We start from the raw sequence: 20500 nt of genomic DNA, 5'->3' as shown, positions 1-20500 counted from the left end.
TCTGTCTCTTCTTTCTCATGATTCATTCCATTGGTCATAATTCTTCTCCACAACTTGACTAGTGTATAAATTAATTCAATGCGAAGTTATACATTGTAGTTATATGAGATTCCATGCTGTCTTGGGGACAGAGGGGGGAGGGAGGGGAGAAAATCAGGAACTCAAAATTATGTAGAACCGTGTGTGGTAAACTAAAAGTAAAAAATATTAAAAAAAATCTCTCCTGGATCTATTTTCCAGGTCAGTGGTTTTTCCAATGAGATAATTCACATTGTCTTCCATTTTTTCATTACTTTCATTCTGTTTTATAATATCTTGATTTCTCTTAAAGTCACTAGCTTTCACTTGCTCCAATCTAATTTTTAAGGTAGCATTTTCTTCAGTGTCCTTTTGGACCTCTTTTTCCATTTGGCTACTTCTTCCTTTGAAGGCAATTTTTTCCTCATTGGCTTTTTGGAGCTCTTTTGCCATTTGAGTTACTCTATTTTTTAAGGTGTTATTTTCTTCAGTATTTTTTTGGGTCTCCTTTAGCAAGTCATTGACTTGTTATTCATGGTTTTCTCACATCACTCTCATTTCTCTTCCCAATTTTTCCTCTACTTCTCTAACTTCCTTCTCTCAGTGCTTTTTGAGCTCCTCCATGGCCTGAGACACGTTCATGTTTTTCTTGGAGGCTTTTGAAGTAGGCTCTTTGACTTTGTTGACTTCTTCTGGCTGTATGTTTTGGTCTTCCTTGTCACTAGAGAAAGATTCCAAAGTCTGAGGCTGAATCTGAGGCCATTTTCACTGCCTGGCCATGTTCCCAACCAACTACTTGACCCTTTAATTTCTTGTCGAGGTATGACTGCTTTTAGAGTATAGAGTACTTTGTCACAAGTTTGAGGGGCTGTGCTGTTTTTTTCCGAGCTATTTCTACACAGCAAACTCTGCCATACCAGTGGTTCTCCTCCCCCAAGAACTGCCAACCAAGACTGTGACTCAGATTTGAGCAGGCTCTACACTCCCACTCTGATCTGCCACTTAATTCCTCCCACCAAGTGGGCCTGGGGCTGGGAGCAACTGCATCTGTAGTTCTGTAGCTGCACCTCCTCCACTGCCCATGGGGCACTGGCCAAACCACGAACTCTTTTCACTGGGTCCCTGAAGTTTTTCCCACTAATCTTCTCTGTTGTCTTTGGTATTTGTGGGTTGAGAAGTCTGGTAACTGCTACAGCTCACTGATTCAGGGCGCTAGGACCTGTTTCGCCCATCTCCCAGTCTGGTTGGTCTGGGCGAAGCCCATGCTATGCTCTGGTCCGCTCAGCTCCCACCTCCATGCAATAGACTTTACCCAGAGACCATCCAGGCTGTCCTGGGCTGGAGCCCTGCTTCACTCTGCTATTTTGTGGGTTCTGTAGTTCTAGCACTTGTTCAGATTCATTTTTTATAGGTGTTTGGAGCGTACTGTGGGAGAACTTTAGGCAAGTATCTGCCTTCCTGCCGCCATCTTGACTCTGCCCCCAGGCATTTAACATTTAAAATATTAAAAGGTTAAACCCAGAAGAGGATGCTTGCAGGACTCTTTCACATCATTCATGTCTTTTTTATTTTTTTTTAATTTTTAGTTTACAACACTCACTTCTACATAGTTTTGAGTTCCAGATTTTCTTCCCTTCCTCCCCACCTCCCTCCCCAAGATGGCATGGTATCCCGTATAACCTCCATGTATAACTTCTCATTGAATTAATTTACACACTATCAAGTTATGGAGAAGAATTGTGACCAATGAAATGAATCATGAGAAAGTAGAAACAGGACCAAAAATAAAAAAAAAAAAACAAAACCAACCCAAAAACAAAAACAAAAGAGAGAAAAAGAAAAAAAAAGGGGGCAGGGGAGGCTAGCATGAAGTGTACCTCAGTTTGCATTCATACTTCATAGTTCTTTCTCTGGATGTAGATAGCATTCTTCATTGTGAGTCCTTTGGAGTTGTCTTTGTACCTTGTGTTGCTGAGACGAGCAAAGTCTGTCAGGGTTAGTCCTCACAGAATCCGTCTATCTGTGGTTGTGTATAATGTTCTCCTGGCTCTGCTCCGCTCAGTCAGCACTATGTCATGCAGGTTTTTCCAGGTTGTTATGAAGTCTGTATCATCCCCATTTCTTATAGCAAAATAGTATTCTATTGCCTTCATATACCACCGCTTATTCAGCCATTCCCCAACTGATGGACATCTCTGTGATTTCCAATTCTTAGCTACCACAAAAAGAGCTTTTATAAATATTTTTGTACATATGGGTCCTTTTCCCACTTGTGTGATCTCTTTGGGATACAACCCTAGAAGTGGTATTGCTGAGTAAAGGGTTTGAACATTTTTATAGCCCTTTGGGCATAGTTCCAAATTGCTCTTCAAAATGGCTACACCATTCATGTCTTAAATAAGATTTCTCACTTCTGTTTTCATGCAAGAAACCCTGGAATCACGCATAAGCTTGTATTCCTCTGAGCATCTTTGGGTCAAATGCAGAGAATGAGGGCAAGAAAATAATAGGAAATAGTATTTAACAAACTGACTTCTGAGGTAACTGTCTCAGACACTCATTCTCATCATTGTCTGTGATTCAGTTTTCTTTCTATAAAATGATATGATTAGATTTGATGACTTTCATGTTCTATGTGTCTTTCTACCCATTCCACTCTCATCACATAACAATATGAAGAAAACATGAGAAGTGAAGTGATTTGGGATTAGGGGAACGAGATGTGGTAGGAGGCTGAGCAAAAGGAGTGGGGTGGAGGGGCAGCAAGGCCAGGATAGAAGTGGCAGGAAGAGAATGAAGGCAGACTTTTCAATGGGGTGAAAAGCAACCAGGCCATCCCTAGGCCATCATCACAACTGGAAGAAGGGCTGAGCAATGGAGAACTCGCCACTCTTCAAACTTCCAAAGCCCAGCAGCTATGGGGAAATATCTCCCTCTCCCTCCTCCTTCCATCCATTTAGATGGGAAAGAAAAATAAAAAAAAAAACTAATCTATTTATTTTACTATCTCCACTACAGATTGTATTTTGGAAGCCTTTTAATACATTTGTTGGCTCCCCTTTTTGCTGGCATGTTGCTACCTGTATCACAGATTGCATAGGAGGATGGCCCTGAGGGATTTTGTATTTCATAGACTGTCTCCTTAGGACTCTGCAGATATGGCCCTGGGCAGGTAAAATAAATCTCTGGGCAGGGCAACTACATGTTGCATTGGATAGAGCATCATCCCTGGAGTAAGGATGACTTGAGTTCAAATGAGATCTCAGACACTTGCTAGCTGTATGATCCTGGGCAAGTCACTTAACCTGGAATGCCACAAAAAACCCAAAACATAACCTCCCTACGTACTATGAAGCCCCAGATTATTTTGATAGAGGTTGAATAATTCTCCCAAGCAGAACCTTAGCATTTGAACTTGGGATTTGCTTCATTTTCCCTAGAACAATGAGCTGATTACTGTCCTCAGTGTTGTTGGGAGCTGGGATGTGGTTGTCCCAGAGGCTAAACTCCACCCCTTCTACCTGAAGGGATGAAGAACTTAGGAGGAGCTAGAGAGAGCCTGGTTCCAAAGTGGACCTAAGGAGCAGAATCAGAGACCCCTGGGCTCCAGCTCTTTCTTTTTGAGAAGATAGCAGAGACCTCTAGTGCTCTAGAGCAACCTCTGGGGTGTAGTCAGAAAAGGATAGGTGTCAAGGATTCATTGCAAATTTGCCTAAAGAGAAGTGTGAGAACCCAGAGGATCTGAGGCTGGAGCAGTTTAGTCAACTAAGCAATCAATCAACAAACATTTATTCAGCACCTACTATGTGCCAGACACTGTGCATGGCAGCTGTGAAAAAAGTGTGAGACATTGTGAGGAACCGCAGGATCCAGAAAAGAACGAAAGAGTTTCACAAGAAGGTCAAGCTCAGTCAATCTGAGAAAAATGATGTCTGCTTAGAATACAGGAGAACTGAGTCCAGGAAAATTCTATGAGGCAGGGGTTCCAGCTGAGTTGGGAATCAGGTGTCTGGAACCTCAGTGGATTCAGCACTGGACTAAGGGAAGGACCTTGGGCCAGGATACATTGGATTCTAATTTCTCTGAGGAAAGGAGAAATAGGCATATTTTCTTTTGTCTTGACCTGAGAATGTATGGCAATATCAGTGAACTAGACAATGATTTTAACAATATAGTGAATAATGTGAGTCTGTGTGGATTTAAATCTACAAGGAGACCAGGCAGCCTCTCTGAGCATCCCCAGAGGTCCCCAGAGAAGCAATCCAACATTTGGTCTCTTGACCTGCCTTCCTGCCTGGGGTCAGCTCTGGAGAGGAATGACATGGAACAGATACAAGAGTATGGAATATGGATCTCAGGATTTTGGTGGAGAATCACTGGCCCCACTTCTTCCAGTAATAGTAGCAGAAAGTTTCCAAGGCTGAAGAACTTTCCTCATGCCCCCCTTTGCTCCCCTTCATCTTCATGGAGGGGACTGTGCCATAGAGGAAAGAACACTTCTTTGGAATCAAAGATTCAATCCCAGCTGTGCTAATTACTAGTTGCATGATCTTGAGATAGTCAGTTTCCTCTTTGGGCAGCAGTTTCATTATCTGCAAAGTAAGGGGGAGTGGACTCCAGGTAATCTAATGGTCCCTTTTCATTCTAAATCCATGCATCTTCCTCCCTCCCTCTGCCATTGTTACCCTGTGTTACAACAATCTGGCTAGCAGATGTTGTGGGGGTGAAAGACCAACACAAGCCCAATGACAAGCATACTACCAGCATGCTGCAAAAGCCCAGGTTCTTTTGATCTGCTTTACTAAGGAAAGCAATGTTATGGGGTTGACAAGCTTACTTTAATTTAGCATACAAATACCATTCACTTAGTTCAGAGGGAAAAGCCAGCACCCTGAAATTTGGAGCAAATACAAATTACAAACATCTACAGACAGACCAAATACAATTCATAGTTACCAACATCTGAGTTCAGCCCAGGAGCTCATAACAAGGGCTAGCCCAGAGTCCTGCACGCCACCATGGCTGTGGGTAAGAGCTATGAAAAAGAGAAAGCTAATCCCTGGTTTTATATCTTTTTCGGGGTCAAGGGTGAGTCACACATGTGACTCACCCATGTGACCTGAAATTGTCACAAAGAGGCGACTTAAACCCACGTGGTCAAAAAATCTCTGATGTCCCAAATATGTCACTCAAACTCATGTGTAAACTAGGCCCTCCCCTGAGGCAAAGAAGTCACCAAGGATTCCCGATCTAATCAAGGAAACAAAGGCCAAACTCTTCAACTGCAGTTGGTTGAACTGGGTGCTAAGAGCCCATTTTGTTTGCCAACACACCCTGGCCTTCAGCATCCTGCCACAGTGCATGACACTTAGGGGAAACTGAGGACAAGGGTGATCCATCAAAGGTTCTGCTGATGCTGTCTAGTGTAGCCATCCAGGAATTAGTGAACTGTTCTCATGCCGGGAAGGAGTAGTGAGAAAGAGCCGATGCCCAAGACTAAGGTTGCTCTTTTATCAAAGACTTCCAGGAAAATTTAGTCATTTACCTGTCTTCAGTTGAGAAGTATCTATTCTAAGAAAACATCATCCATGGCGATGGGGAAACCCGTTGTTCAAATGGTGCAATTGGGATGGCTTCCTGGGAACTTGTCCTCACCAGCATCTAAGGCCTGAATCACCAACCCTTCTTTGGAGACTTCAGCCATTAGAACTTCTTGCACATAGGGAGAGAAAGACATGAGGAGGGTGACCTGCAAAGTTAACAGAAACCAATCCCATAAGTCCCTGGCTGAAAGACCCGGGGAGGCAGGCACTGGCAGCCAAGTGCTGGCAATGCTTCCCTTCCCTGCCTAGCCCCAGCTTCTCAACACAAACGCTGTCAGCCTGCTATCCCCTCCTCCCAGTTCCTCCCTGGTTGGTCCCCTACTTTTCTCCTTTGGAGCAAATGGAGGACTTTTCCTCTCCTGCCCTTGTTCTCCACGGGGACATTGTGCCTGCCTCATTGAAGAGATGATGGTTTGTGGTGATAGGGAAGCATGAAAATGGTTAGCAGATGCCAGCTGCTTAGCAAGGACTTGACAATTAGCCTCCCAATCTGGACAACAGGCTGTGATGCCCGGAATGTAGGAGGTAGAGACACCAGTGACCTGTGAGGTGCGGTATCCCAGAGAAGGTGGTTCTTCCTTAGATGACCTCTGTGAAGCTTACACACCTTTCTTAATGTCCAGTCCAGGCTCTCTGCCTGCATCTCACAGGTAAAGGCCCATGGGACTGTGGGCACCATGTGGCATCAGGTACTGACACCACCCTGCTTACAAAAAGTGATATGACAACCAAAACCTGATAGGGAGAATCATGATGTTGAATTCCAAGAAGGGGAAGACCAGCAAGAACCCATTGATACCCTAGAAAGAGAACAGGATGTGTAACTGGGGGAAAATTAAATATCAAAGAAAAAAGAACAGAAAAGAGTTAGAGGTGGAGAATTTTGTGAGAAATAAGGAAAGTTACCAAAGGTTAGCTAAGGCCAAGGATGGAGAGGAGGAGGCCAGGCCTATATTCCGAGTTTAAGCTCTGCCTGACTACCTGACCTGTGGTAACATCCTGGATCACTAGCTTTAAAATTTTAAACCTACAAATCATTACAATTGCGGTGATCATGACATATAGGACAGAAAGCTATCCTTGGAACCAGGGAAACCTGGGTTCAAGTGTATCTTCAGATGCATAATAGCCAAACACCTAAGCCTCAGTGCTCCCAGGTAACTCTAAGACCAGAGGAGGCAGAGGAATTGGTGACTTGGGTTAGTCCCAGGAGCTTGCTCAGCAATAGCCCCTTTACCCATGTCACTGCCCTTCCCAAGCAAAGGCAATGCTGCTGTTGAACCCTATGTCCCTGGGGCCTCTTTGAGGACACCTTGGGAAAGCCATCAGATAAGAAAGAGAAACCGTGTGTACAGGGAGGGTACCATAAGTGACACATCTCTTAGGTTTTCCCATTGGATGATGGCATCCTAGAAGAAATAAACTCAAGTCACAGTTATACTTACACACACACACACACACACACACACACACACACACACACACAATATCACACACAAACATTCATAGACATGCGTGCGCACACACATGCACACACAGAAACACCCACACGCACACACACAAATACAAACACACAAACAACCAGACTCACACACACACACACACACTCACACAAAGTTAAGGACCCTGGTCAAGATGATCTCCATTCTCCTTTTAGCTTTAAATCTATGGTCTCCCAAGGGCAGCTAGGTGGTAAAGTGGATAGAGCTTCATGACTGGAGTCAGGAAGTGCTGAGTTCAAATCAGGCCTTCCACACAGTTAAAAGCTGTGTGACCCTAGGCAAGTCACTTAATTTCTGTTTGCCTCACTTTCCTCATCTGTAAAATGAGGATAATGATGGTAACTCCCTCACAGGAATGTTCTGGAGATCACAAGAGATCCTACATGTGAAGTGCCTGGCACGGAGTAAATGCTATAAAAATGTGAGCTATTATTATCCTTCTCTGTCCCTCATTATCCATTTGTAAAATGGGAAAGCTGGACTAGATGATCTCCTAGCCCCCCTTTTTTTCTTATTGAAATAAGTTTTTAATTTTTTAACTGTATAGTTAGTCGCTAAAACCTATCATTTGGTCACTTTTTAATAAGAGATAGTTTAACATAACATGCGACCTATGAAATGCATTTGACAAACACAGAGCCCCTCTCTATAAGAAGTTATTTGAATGCAATTTAAAAAAAAATCTGTAGACATCTTCTGGCTTTCTAGATGGGAAAGACCAGAAACAAAGCTTGAACTAATAAAGTAAAATTGTATGTAAAGCAATAACTGTCATTAAAGCCCATCAGGCCAGTACACTTTTGATATTCCAAGGCTTTAGAGATCTATGTAATTATTCAAATATGGTAAAACAATCAATCCATTAGGTATTATTTAGATCAATTCAAACACTTAAAAACTTGTGGTACAGTTAATAAAGATTAACTATACTTACGCAATTGCAACATTGCTCCCATCTATAACAACATGCCTTAAATCTGATCTCCCTGGTTCATTTTTTAATTCCAGCCTGTATGGTGTTTTTAGAGTATCCTGGAATCTTTGAACCCCAGTAACTGAGGAATGAATACAACGATTAGATGGTCCTGCCAGCTTAACATTAGTAACTGAAGGGAGAAGCTGGGGTGGAAAAAAGGCATTGGAGGGAGAAGTTGGCAATTTGGCTTGACTTGGGAAGGGCTGCAACATCCTAGCTGGCTTTCACATATGAGATTAACATTATTCTTTGGAACTGTGATCCCAGCTTTTGGAAACAAAATATTTTCAGGAATAACTGGTACTCTTGGCTGGTGACTCGGAGTTCCTCTGGCAATAAAATCTAATTCTGTAAGTATTCCCTTGTCATTTAAGAGCTTCTTTAAAGGGGAAACAGAAGGTGAAGAGCCATCCATTTCATGTGGGGAACATGGCTCTGGGTAGAATTCCAGTTTTCTGCTCTCTCTTCTGTTGGAACTGAACTGGTAGTTTTCATTTTGCAGTTTGAGGTACCTGGTTTTTCTTCTATTCTGAGAGGTGACTGAGATTGTTCTATTATGTTTTGCTGCATGAGATCCTTTGTTTTCTTTGGAGAAAAAATCATTTTAAATTCATTTTGACTATTGCAAATACCCTTGCTTTTGGCTTCAGTGACCTCCAGGCACAAAATTGAAGCGTGCCTAGGGAAGACTTTTTCTTCCTGGAACTTTTGTTTTCCTTTTCAATTTCTTCTAAGAGTACTAAGGGTTCTGTAGATGGTCCCTGTTCTTTAATAACCTTTTCTACAGTTTCCTGGGAGTATCCCATGGTTTTAAAAAAGTTTACCAGGATGTTATATTCCATTTCCTCAGTAGTGTCTTTTACATCAATGCCTATATCTTCAGAGATTGTACAGGAATCAGAGAGCAGGTTAATCACTGTGCCAGCAGTCAATTTCTTAGTAGCAGATGGAGGCTCACCCCCCTGAACATTTTCCATTGAAAACTGCTTCTTCGTATGTCTTTCTTCAGGATCAGAAGACCTTCTTTTGTGACACATCCTCTCTTTGGAAACAGATTCTTCAGGTGGAGCTACACCATTTACAGGAACAAAAAGAACCTCTGTGGAACCAGAAAACCTGTGTCCATTTGTTTTGTTAGCTCAGAAACAGGGGTTCCTGCTTGCTTTCTTTCATCCTCCTGAAAAACTTGTCCATCTTTGGACATGCTCAGCTCTTGGATGCCATTGTGCGTAAATTCTGTTTTAGGATCTGTAAGATCAATAACATCATTATCGTCATAATCTAATTCATAGGGATCTTCACCATGGGTAACATTTAGGAGTTCTTTCTTCAATGAACCGTAAAATCAACAAGTCCATTGTATATTTATCTGCATGTGGTTCAACAAATTGTTTAAACTGCTTTTTCACCTCTGATTCATTCTGAGTACTTGGTAGACTCGCATTGTTTTCGAAGAGCTTCACAAATTGCTGTACGTGACTTCTGGCCATGATGACAGCTTCAGCACCACCTCTGATACTAAGAACACCAATATCCAGAATGGACATATCAGCACATGTGTCCTGGATCAAACACTTAAGAAACAGGTTCTGTGCCCCAATAAAAATACAGTGCATGTCCTTTGGATAACATTCTCTCTCTTTTAATTCGGGTTCACAGATTCCCTTGATGAATTCCTTGGCGCTGCTGACAGCCTCCTTGGCACCGCTGAGCTGCGGCCAGATGCGGCCAGGCGCGGGCAGCGGCGTGGGGGCGTCTGGCGGGCCCAGCACTGTGAGGGACACCCCGAAGAGGCCCTCGATGTGGCCCCGACTCTCCTGCAGCAGTGCCGTCCTCTCCCCGGGGGCCGTGAGCTCCTCTAGCACGGCCTGGACCGAGAGCCCCGCCATGGCCGCTGCTCCTCCGCCAGGGCCCGGGCCGCCCGGCCTCCGGGGCCCGATCCAGAGATCCGACCGGCGGTAGCAGCCCCCGGAGCCCTCCCCGGCCGCTCCGGGCCCCCACGGACCGCAATCTCCACTAAACCATCCCGCTCTGTGGGCCGCAGGACCGCACTGTAGGAAGGCAGGGCCGCGCCCCTCCACCCCTTCACCACCGCTGTCCCTTTTATGGTCTAAATCTACGATCCAATGAAGTTTTATGGGAGTGGAGTCAGAGATGGGAGAATGCTGAAGATAAAGTCTGTGATACCAAAGGAACATAAGGCTGATCTACACAATCTTAAGTCACTAGAGAAAATGTGGACCTTCCAAAGGGAAAGACTTCCAAGATTCCTCCCTGAGCCTGTCTGCCCATTCCCAAAGACATCAAAGTCCTCCAAGCAGTCAGAAGGGAAGGTCATATTCTCCTGTAGAATTCTTATTCCCACCCAGCTCAGGGAATACTCACAAATAAGATGGAGAACCCCATAGGAAAGACCTCAGACTCAGTGACAGAATGCTGAAAGAAGGAATATATTGCCTAAACTGCCCAGAAGTAAACAGATCCCAATCCCTGAGGTGATGGCACTGACAGTGTTCAATCCCAGGCTGCTCTTGACCTGAATAGAAAGATTCAAAAATGTTCTGAGAATCGGTTATTAACCCACCTTGTTACCAGAGTTGCCAGATGCAGAGATGTGTAAGCTCGAGGGAGTAAAACACTTGGGATGCATGTAACTATATGTGGGCTACTTTCTCCTTGGGGAATCACTATAAGGCCCTTCCCTTCCCTCTGGGCCTCAGTCTGCTCCAAGAAAGGGGTTGGACTAATGGTATTCCAAATCAAAATTCTGTGAAACCAATCATGTGAAGTAGCAAGAGGAGGAAGAAAAAGGAAAGGGCCCAAAGAGAAAGGAAGGCAATTGAGTGACCAGAGATCCAGAGCCATCTTTGCACCCTTCCCTGCTATCTCTTGGATTGCTGAGTTTCCTTCCAGGTTTCACCTTAAGTACTACATGAAGCTCTTTCTTCCCTCCACCCAAAGCCCCTTGTCTCTATTTCTGGCCATCTAAATGACTAGATAGAGACTTGTGTGTGTGTGTGTGTGTGTGTGTGTGTGTGTGTGTTATATTTGTATATGTGCATATCTATCAAGAATATATGAGTGAAACATCAATGCCATATTAATCTGTATAGCCATACATGTATTTGTATATGTAGTGTAGATGCCTCCCCAAACCATTTTGAACCCCCAAGATCTGAGAAAGGCCTACCACCTGGATGGGCCAGTCAAGAGGGGCATTGTGGCACATGCTGATCTTAATCTACCATAATGCCTTGTATTTTCTGGCAAAACAGACATGCCTTGCTCTTTGAGTGAACTCAAAATGCCCCTTCTTGTGTCAACACTACAAGGCCGGATGAAGCTGACTAGAGCATTGATATCATTATCTAAATGATAATGAAAGACAAGGTCCTTGACCAGATACTACATTGAATAATGGGACTTGACTTAAGTATTAATAGACGAATACTATATTATGTCATGTTAATGGTGAAGGAAACACAGATAGCCTGGGACTCTAATTTCAACTGACACGTTGTCAATTGTCTAGTCTTATTGTATTTACAACCTATTCACTTAAGAAATTCCTTTCTCATATCATCCATGTGGAGACCATAATTTTAGCTGACATAAGCATTCTGAGGCAGGAAGGTTGGGAGGGGTAGGAGGGAATTGCTCTGAAGATATAAAAATCCTGTTTATACATCTTCGAGTTCATTGTCTCACAACGAGCTTCTATGAGTCTGTCTATATTCATGTTTCACATGCATTTGAGAGAAATAAGCACTAATGTTCAGATTAATTTTGTTTGTCTTTCTAAGAACGAACTTACTAATGGTTGACAAGAGACACACCTCCACCAGCTAGACTGGGAATTTCTTGAGAGCAGAAACTAGTTTTCTTTTCTTTTCTTTATATGAACCTTACTATTTATCTCTGTGCCCGGTGACTAATAAGTGGTTAAAAAATCCTTGTTGACTTGTGGACTTGTCTGTGTATTTCCACAGCCATAGTAGGAACTTAATAAGAGTTTGTGGCTTGATTATTACCTAAGGAGAACCTGAGTTTAAATCCAGCCTCAGACACTTAACAATTATCAGCTGTCTGACCTTGGGCAAGTCACTTAAGCCCAATTGTCTTGCCTTACCCCTCCAAATAAAAAAAATCCATCTTGATTTATGGACTTGTCTGCGTATTTCCATAGCCGTAGTAGGAACTTAATAAAAGTCTGTGGATTGCATTCCTTAGTACGTAAGAGGCTGAGCCTGGATTTGAACCAATGTTCAACTAACTGATGGAGACAGTGCCTGGCACATTAATAGGGACTTAAAAATGTTTATTGACTGAGACAGCATTGTAATCTTTAATTCAATTCAATAAACAATTGTTTAGCACTTACTAGGCCCCAGGCACTGTGCTAAACACTGGGGATACAAAAAGAGGCACAATACCAGGAGGTTACAATCTTCCCCTCAAGGAGTTTATGACATCTTGGGCAGAAAATGTGCAAACAAATATACACAAGGCAAGTTATATATGGGATAAGTAGGAAATGATTAACAGAGGGAAGGCACTGAAATTAAAACGCATTGAGGAAGGCTTCCTGGGGAAGGTGGGATTTTTGTTGGGTCTTAAAGGAAGCCAGTAGTCAGGACAATAGTTGGAGCAGAGGAGGCAGAGCATTAAAGGCATGTGAGCAGCCAGAGAGAATGCCCTGAACCAAGAGATGGAGGGTCTCCTTGATGGAACAGCCCTGAGGCCAGTGTGACTGGATTCGAGAGTGCACATTGGGGGGCAGGAGTGAAAAGACTGGAAAGGCAGCGGGGGCCAGGTTAGGAAGGGCTTTGCACACCAAACATCCATGAAAGTAGAAGAAAGGATGAGTCTGTTTCTACCACTTGGTTCCCCCATGACCCAGAGAACTCACTTGCTTTCTCCTGATCTGCATCTTCTTTTCTAAAATGATGGTGTTGGACTAGGTGAACTCTAATGTCCCTGAGGCCTTTAAACCTTAAGACTCTCTGATCCCAAGGCTCCATCTAATTAAGCAGAGGAAGAATGTTGGGGAATGAGGGGAAATATCTGCTCAAGGTGGGGAAAGAGAAGACCCTCCCAGGATCATTTGACCTTCCCCAGCCCCAAAGGGGTGATGCATACAGGGACATCACCTCTGGGGGATTACAGGAATGTGTGTAAAGGCATTTTCTTTTTGGTACACGGATGTGTGCTGTAATGCAGGGAGGGGTCAACAACTGTCCTAAAACAGGGTTCTTTATTATAGATCTAAACTGTAATCTTAATTCCAAGTATCACATTAGGAACACTTGATCTAAGTGACTTCATATTTGAGTTCTATCTTTTTGAGTATAACATTAAAATATACATAAAATACCAAACAATATAAAATTTACAATGACCACATGTTGCCATGTATACCAAAGCAGTGAAAGTTTCATTAATTGCACCTAGTTTTAATCATTTTCTGTCTATACAATATAAACTGCATGGGAATTTCACTCAAATGAATAACCAGAACAACATTTGCAGGCCTTGACCTAGGGATTAACAAATGAAAAATGATGCTGGCATCAAGAATTTTTTAATTTACTGTCATTACAATGTTGCCTATATTCGAAATGATCAGTTGTGCAAATGATTCCTCCTCTGAGTAATGACAGCACTGGTTTTGATGTTTTAGAGACTGTTGATGCTTTTCTGCTCGTAATTATGAACTTCTGCAGATAGACTGAATTGTGTTATTTGCTCGGTTTATATAATGTATGGTTGGTTAAAGTCAGATTGATAACCCCTTGAAGCGGCTTTCCTTAGAAAAGCAGATCAAAGAACCTATGCTGGCAGCTCTTCTTGCTGGTCTTGTTGGATCTTACACCTATAGAGCAGCTGCTAGCCAAAGTGTTGTTACACTTATGTACTAAGTTGGTAGAGTTTTGCTAAACCTGGGCACGGGAAGTCTCTGAAAACTCTTTCCCTTATTCTCAATTAATTCTTCTTTCTTTTGCTTGCCAGAATTCTATAGCTCCTCAAATTCTTCTCTCAAAGTTCTCCTTCTCAGTTCTTCCTCTAATTAAATACTCTTTGTTATTTCCATCTTTTCCGCCAGAATTTCTTCATCTTGTCTTTATTCTGAGCATGCATCTACTCTGGTAGTGAAGAAGGGACTGTACAAGTCACATGAGGAAAATACATCTTAAAATATTATTTGTTAGGGTCTTCCTCTTTAAATGTTATAAAAGTTTGTTACTGCTCACTTTTCTGTACTAAAGAAGAACCCCAGTCATTTCAAATGAAATGACTCAAGCCTCATCCTTTCCAAGGACTTGGTGAAGGACAAGAGAGCTGTTTATCATATTTGCACATGACATGGAGCTGGGAGAGTTCGATTAAACTGGCATGAGCAGGACAGAACACAACCCAATAATGGAAGTCTCAAGAATCTAACTGAATCAGGTAAGGAGAAAGTTGACAGTAATAAATATGATCATAATTATTCCTTCAAAATCAGCAACATAATGCTACCATGACTGAGGAGTGGTTACTCTCAGGAAAGTTATTTTAGGTTTGTAGTAAGCTATTAATTGTTTCCAAGAGAGGAATTTTCTTCTATTACAAAGAATGTGATGGTCTTTCAGTGTAAGACTATAGTCAAACTACATTTGGTTTATGATGTTATTTTCTGGGCACAACATAATAGAAAATGCTGCAAAAAGTTAGAGAGGAGGAACAAAAGGGCAAGGAGTATGGCAAAGGACCTTAAGTCAATGTCACCTGCAAATGAGTTTGAATGAATCAGAGGGGTTTAAAAAAGCGAAGGGGAAACACGATAGCTCTTGTCCTGGACCAAAACCTATTTACTTGAATAGCTCTTCTTTTCATAGTTGTACAGATCATAATTAAGAGAGATGGCTTGACAAATTTAGGTTTAATGTAAGGAAACACTTCCTCATGATTAAAATTATGCAAATAAGGAATGCAGTCCCTTTGGATATTGTGGGATCCTCCTCAATGGAGGTTTTATATAACAGGGCCAAAGACTCCCCATCATATACTTTGTAGATATTAAATATTATGGGCCAGGTTTGGGACTTCACAGAGCAGTCAGAACAGCATTTGAAATCATTGTTTTGTGTACCTATATCACTCCTCTGCTCTTGCCATAAAGAACCTTATTGTGTACTCATTGTCTGTGAGAGTCTTTAAGATGGGCAGCCAGGTGGTACATTGGATTAAGTACCAACCCTGGAGCCATGAGCACCCAATATCAATCTGGCTTCAGACCTCTGACACTTACTAGATGTGTGAACCTGGGCAAGTCAGTTAACCACAATTGTCTCAAAAAAGAAAATGAAAAAGAATTAATAAGAGCTCAACTGTTGAGTTCCAATAGCCTTTCAGTCCCTGTCCCAGGCCTCATCTCACTTCGTAGGCTTATTGCACAGTACTTCTTTTTAAGTTATCCACATTGAATCCAAACTGATTTATTTGCTGCAGCATACCTGAAAACATAATTCCTTTTATGATATCTTTGCATAAGCAATTATTCATGTTGGAACATGCTCTCATGTGTACTTGGACTTTCAAAATTTTTGCTCTCTTCAAAGTTGATCTTTGAATCACTTGCTACAAGAAGTTTACCATCAGCTTTCTAGTAAGTAATGGAATCACAGATATTTCACTGCATTTATTTTTGTGTGTTTTTGTGTATGTGTAAAGATGGTGAGCCATCAATCAAATTTAAGCTTGAAATAGACAAGATTTTAAATTTCTTCTATTTTGATTCTTATGACATAGAGCAATGAATTGGTATATAAAAAGTTATGGAATAAATGAATGAAAAACCCTCAAAGAATGAACCAATAGTTAGTCTTTTCTGTTGCTGAAAGACTATGGTTCCATCACTTCCCAAATGGAACCAATGACTTCTATTTGAGCCTTGCCAAACCCCAACTCCAGATTACTCCCAGTATCTAACTCTTCAAATATTACTCAGATGCTATTAAGGAGAATGGAGGAAATCTAAAAAAAACTGCAGAGTGGATGCACTACAAATTTATACAATGTCATCTCAATTGGGCTCTCACTGCAAGGCAATTCATGTACTATTTCAAAGTTACTTCCTATTCTTTTTTACCCAAAAGATATTCAAAATCTGTGCTTTTGTTTTCAAACTTTGGTATTACCTCATTCTCCAAATTCTCAGTTGTGGATATTACTTTAAAATATTGGGATAAATTAGAAGCCATTAGTTTGATCTGCTCCTTCACTTTCCTCTGTATTCAAAGTACATGTCACATAAGAGTCATTCTCAATTGACTTGCTTTAGTCCCTAATAAAGTTAAGTATCTAAACATTTATACACTCATAATTTCTACCAAACTACAATCTTTTACGCTTTTCCCCTTTGCCTTCCCTCAATGACTACCCAAAAAGAATTTAAAACCTCATCTGTGAGCATTCGAATGGCCTCCTAGTGGCTCTTTTCCCATCCATCTCTTCTGACATTTGCTAGTGCCCCAATGATGTTGAAGGGACTTTCCTAGAATACAGCACATGGCCTGACACTCCCTTATTTCTAAATTTGAATCACTTTCTAGTACCTCTCTGGTGAAAGAAAAACTTCACAAGATTTATCATCTTCATACCTCAGTCCCCATCTCAGTATCTATATATATTATCCTTCACCACTTTTCGTGACGTTTTAAGTAAGCCAAAGAGTGCACACCACTCTTCATGTTGCACACTCCATTTCTCACTTTCATGCTTTTGGAAATAATCTCTTTTTTCCAAGAATGCAATCTCTCCTTACTTACACGTCTCACAATTCCTAGTTTCCTTTAAATTTCAAGTCAGTTGACATGAAAGCTTTTCTGCTCCGGCAGCTGCTAGAAACTTTCTTCAAATTATATTTTGTCACCTTTGTCTCTAATTAAATATATTGCTATATGCACATGTTTTCTGTGCAAGCTAGGTTGTAACCTCCTGCAGGGAAAGGATTTTTTTCTTCATTTTTTTTATCTCAACATTTCCATTATTTGGAAATGCCTGAACTCTAGTAAGGGCCTCAGATGCTTGTAAGGTGATTGAAATAACTTGTTAATTATTTCAATCTTTGCTGTCTTTCAGTTCACTGCATCGTGACTTTGAGAACATTTATTTAACTTCTCTTCCTCATTCTCACTGTATTTTCTTCAGCCCCTGAAACTGTGGAAGACTCTCTCCTCATTGGCGCCATCCTCTCTCTCAGTTTTAGGGATCATGTTTTAACTTCTGATCCTTTTCTTACTGCTCCTTCTCTGTCTCATTTGCTGGATCCTCTTCAGATCATACTGTACTGCAGGTTTCACTCAGGGATCTGTCTCCAACCTACTGTACTATTTCACTTAGTTATCATATCAGTTCCCATGATTTACATTACATCTCTATGCTGATGAATCTCAGATTTCGCTGTCCTGCCCCAAACTTTCTGCTGACATCCCATCTCATGTTACCAACTGCCTTTCATATATCTTCAACTAAAATTCCAGGCAACATCTTAAATTCAGTATGTCCAAAATGGAAATCCTTATTTTTTGACTCTAAACTCTACCTCCTCCTACTTTCCCTATTACTGTGCAGGACAAGACCATCCTCTCATGCCCTCTTGTTCCAAACCTTGGAGTGAACGTATAGTCTTCTATATCTCTCAACCCACATATCCAGGTTCTTGACTAGGTCTTTCAGTTTCACCTTCTCTCCTCTGACACTGCCAACAATATAGTGAAGGACTTCATTACCTCATACATTCATCCTGCAATAAACTCTTGGTGAGGCTGCCTGCTTTTAATCCTTCCCCACTTTAACCCATCCTCCATTCAGTCACTAATGTGATTTCCCTAAACACAGCTCTCATCATATCATTTCACAATAAAATAAACCCCAGTAACTTCCTATTGCTTTCAGGATCACATATAAATCCTCTGTTTCCCATAGAAAATCCTTTCTCACTTATTCCCCTCCTAAACATCCACTCCAGTACTTTATATTCTTCAACATAGTGCCAGTGGGCTTAGGGATGTTTCATAAACCAGAACCTCCATCTCTAGGATGTGGGTATTTTCTCTGACTTTTCCTCCTTCCTGGAGTGCTTTCCCTCTTCTGTGAAAGCTTAAATAGTTTTGTTTGTGCTAAACTCTTTTAATTTCATGAAATCTTTGTTATTCATTTTATTTCCTCTGATCCTTTCTATCTCTTGTTTGGTCATAAACTCTTCCCTTATTCATAGATTTTGTAGCTCCATTTTCCCATGCTCCTCCAATTATGTATGATATTAACCTTTATGTCCGAATCATTCATATTTTTTGACCTTATCTTCATATTCAGTGTGTGATGTTGGTATCTATCTAGCTTCTGCCAAAATGCTTTCTAGTTTCGCCAAAAATTTTTCTCAAATGGTGAGTTTTTCCTCTAAATGCTTGGACCTTTGTGTTTGTTAAACTCTGGATTGCTGTGCTCATTTCTACTGTGTATCTGTACTTAATCTATCCCACTGACCACATCTTTATTTCTTACCCAATACCAGATGGTTTTCAAAATATCCACTTTGTATTAGAGCTTATCATTTGCTTTTGCAAGGCCACTTACCTTCACATTTTTCATTGAATCCCTTGATATTCTTGACTGGTCTTACCAGATGAATTCTGTATTATTTATTTTTATTTTTATAAAATAATCTTCTGGTAATTTTCACTTGTAAATGCATCTGGTCCTGAGATTTTTTCCTAGGTGAATTGTTAATGGCTCATTCAATGTCTTTGTCCACCATGTTGTTGTTAATATTACTCAGTTTTGTCTGCTCTTTGTGTCCCTATTGACAATAGTACACCAGGTTCTTCTATCTGACACCAACTCTCAAAGTCTGTCCAAGTCCTGTTCTTTGTTTTCCATTACAGTTTCTATTCATCTCATCCTGTACCATTCCCTTTCCCTTTTTACTTCAATCCTTCTCAACATCAGGGTGTTTTCCAGTAAGTCCCATCTTCTCATTATGCGGACAAAGTATTTAAACTTGAGCTTCAGTGTTTTACCTTCCAGGGAATAGCCTGAATTAATATCCTGAAGAATGGACATATTCCATCTCTTTGCTGTCCAAGGGACTCTCAAAAACCTTGTCCAGTACCACAATTCAAGAATGTTAAGTCTACAGTACTCACCTTTCCTTACAATCCAACTCTCAGAATCTATGTTATCCTGAGTTCCATTGTTTCTGATTCTCCCTTTCCCCATTCCATTGATTTACGTCTCTACTTTTTATGAATGTCAAATGATTTCTATGGCTGTTGTTTATAATATAGTTTGACCTTTGGGAGGGCCATTCCTTTTATTGACACTTAATTCCTTATTTCACTTAGTATTCTAGATAAGTCATTTCTTCAGATGAATTTAAAGTATTATTAAGTTCTGTTATGTCCTCCTTTTTACATTTGATTAAACATTTATTTTGTAAACCTATTTTCCTAGTGCTGTCATTTGCTTATTTACTGCCCTGTCAATCAAACTACCAAAAATTACTTTATACATCTGCATGTCACAGAAAAAAATAAATTAGTTTAAGGATTATTTTCATTAAATTAAATGAGATTGGCCTATCCATGAACAAGGCATATTTACCTAATTATTTAGAGCTTTTGGAATATCTGTGAAGGACTTTCTCATAATGTTCATATAGCTCCAGTGTCTTCTCAGATAGACTCTCAAATGTTTTATACTGGCTATAGTTATATCACAAAAATTTTTTCTTTCTACGGTTTCCTACTTTATATGGTTGGTAATAAGCAGACATGCTAATAATTTGTGTGAATTGTTTGCATATCCTGCCACTTTGCTGAAGTTATTCGTTATTTGCATTAATTTTCAAATCAGCTCTCTAGGCTTCCCTAGGTAAAATATCATATAATCTGTAAAAAGGAATAGACATATCTTGTCTTCCTCTTGGTCCTCAGGATGAACTTGATTCTTTGTTCTTAAGTGACTGATATATGGAGGGGAAATTGTACAGGCTTAAACCTGAAAGTGAGGAACAAGAATGTGTTCCAGGCACATGGATATGGAGAATTTTCTGGCCTAGAACAGGGAATTTGGAACAGGAGAACCCAGGAGTGTAACCATATGGTATGGCATATTCTCCACTTACTGTGGAAGTAAAGGTCCCCTCACATCAAACTCCCCCCTTGCAAATAAAATTACAAAGGACTGAACTGCAAAGTTTATAAGTTTGTAGAAGGCAAAGGGGTCTTTTTTATTTAATATATTTAGTTTTCAACATTGGTTTTCACAAGAGTTTAAATTACAAATTTTCTCCCCATTTCTACCCTCCCCCCCCACTCCAAGATGGCATATATTCTGGTTGCCCTGTTCCCCAGTCA

General features: G+C 40.9%; 1 protein-coding gene and 1 pseudogene across 1 annotated transcript; both read right to left on the bottom strand.

The window, feature by feature from the left end:
- Positions 1–5629: 5629 nt before the first annotated feature.
- The window catches only part of LOC118855192, a 79688-nt pseudogene continuing 64817 nt past the window's right edge, over positions 5630–20500 (bottom strand).
- LOC118853248 (NEDD4-binding protein 1-like) lies at positions 8054–10297 on the bottom strand. The gene is given in 6 exon segments (XM_036763248.1): positions 8054–8251; positions 8254–8519; positions 8522–8806; positions 8809–9216; positions 9219–9439; positions 9441–10297. Coding segments are annotated over 6 exon segments (2235 nt in total).

Source organism: Trichosurus vulpecula, chromosome 6 (genome assembly GCF_011100635.1).
Source record: "Trichosurus vulpecula isolate mTriVul1 chromosome 6, mTriVul1.pri, whole genome shotgun sequence".
Lineage (NCBI taxonomy): Eukaryota > Metazoa > Chordata > Mammalia > Diprotodontia > Phalangeridae > Trichosurus > Trichosurus vulpecula.
This window is presented reverse-complemented; position numbering and strand designations above follow the sequence as displayed.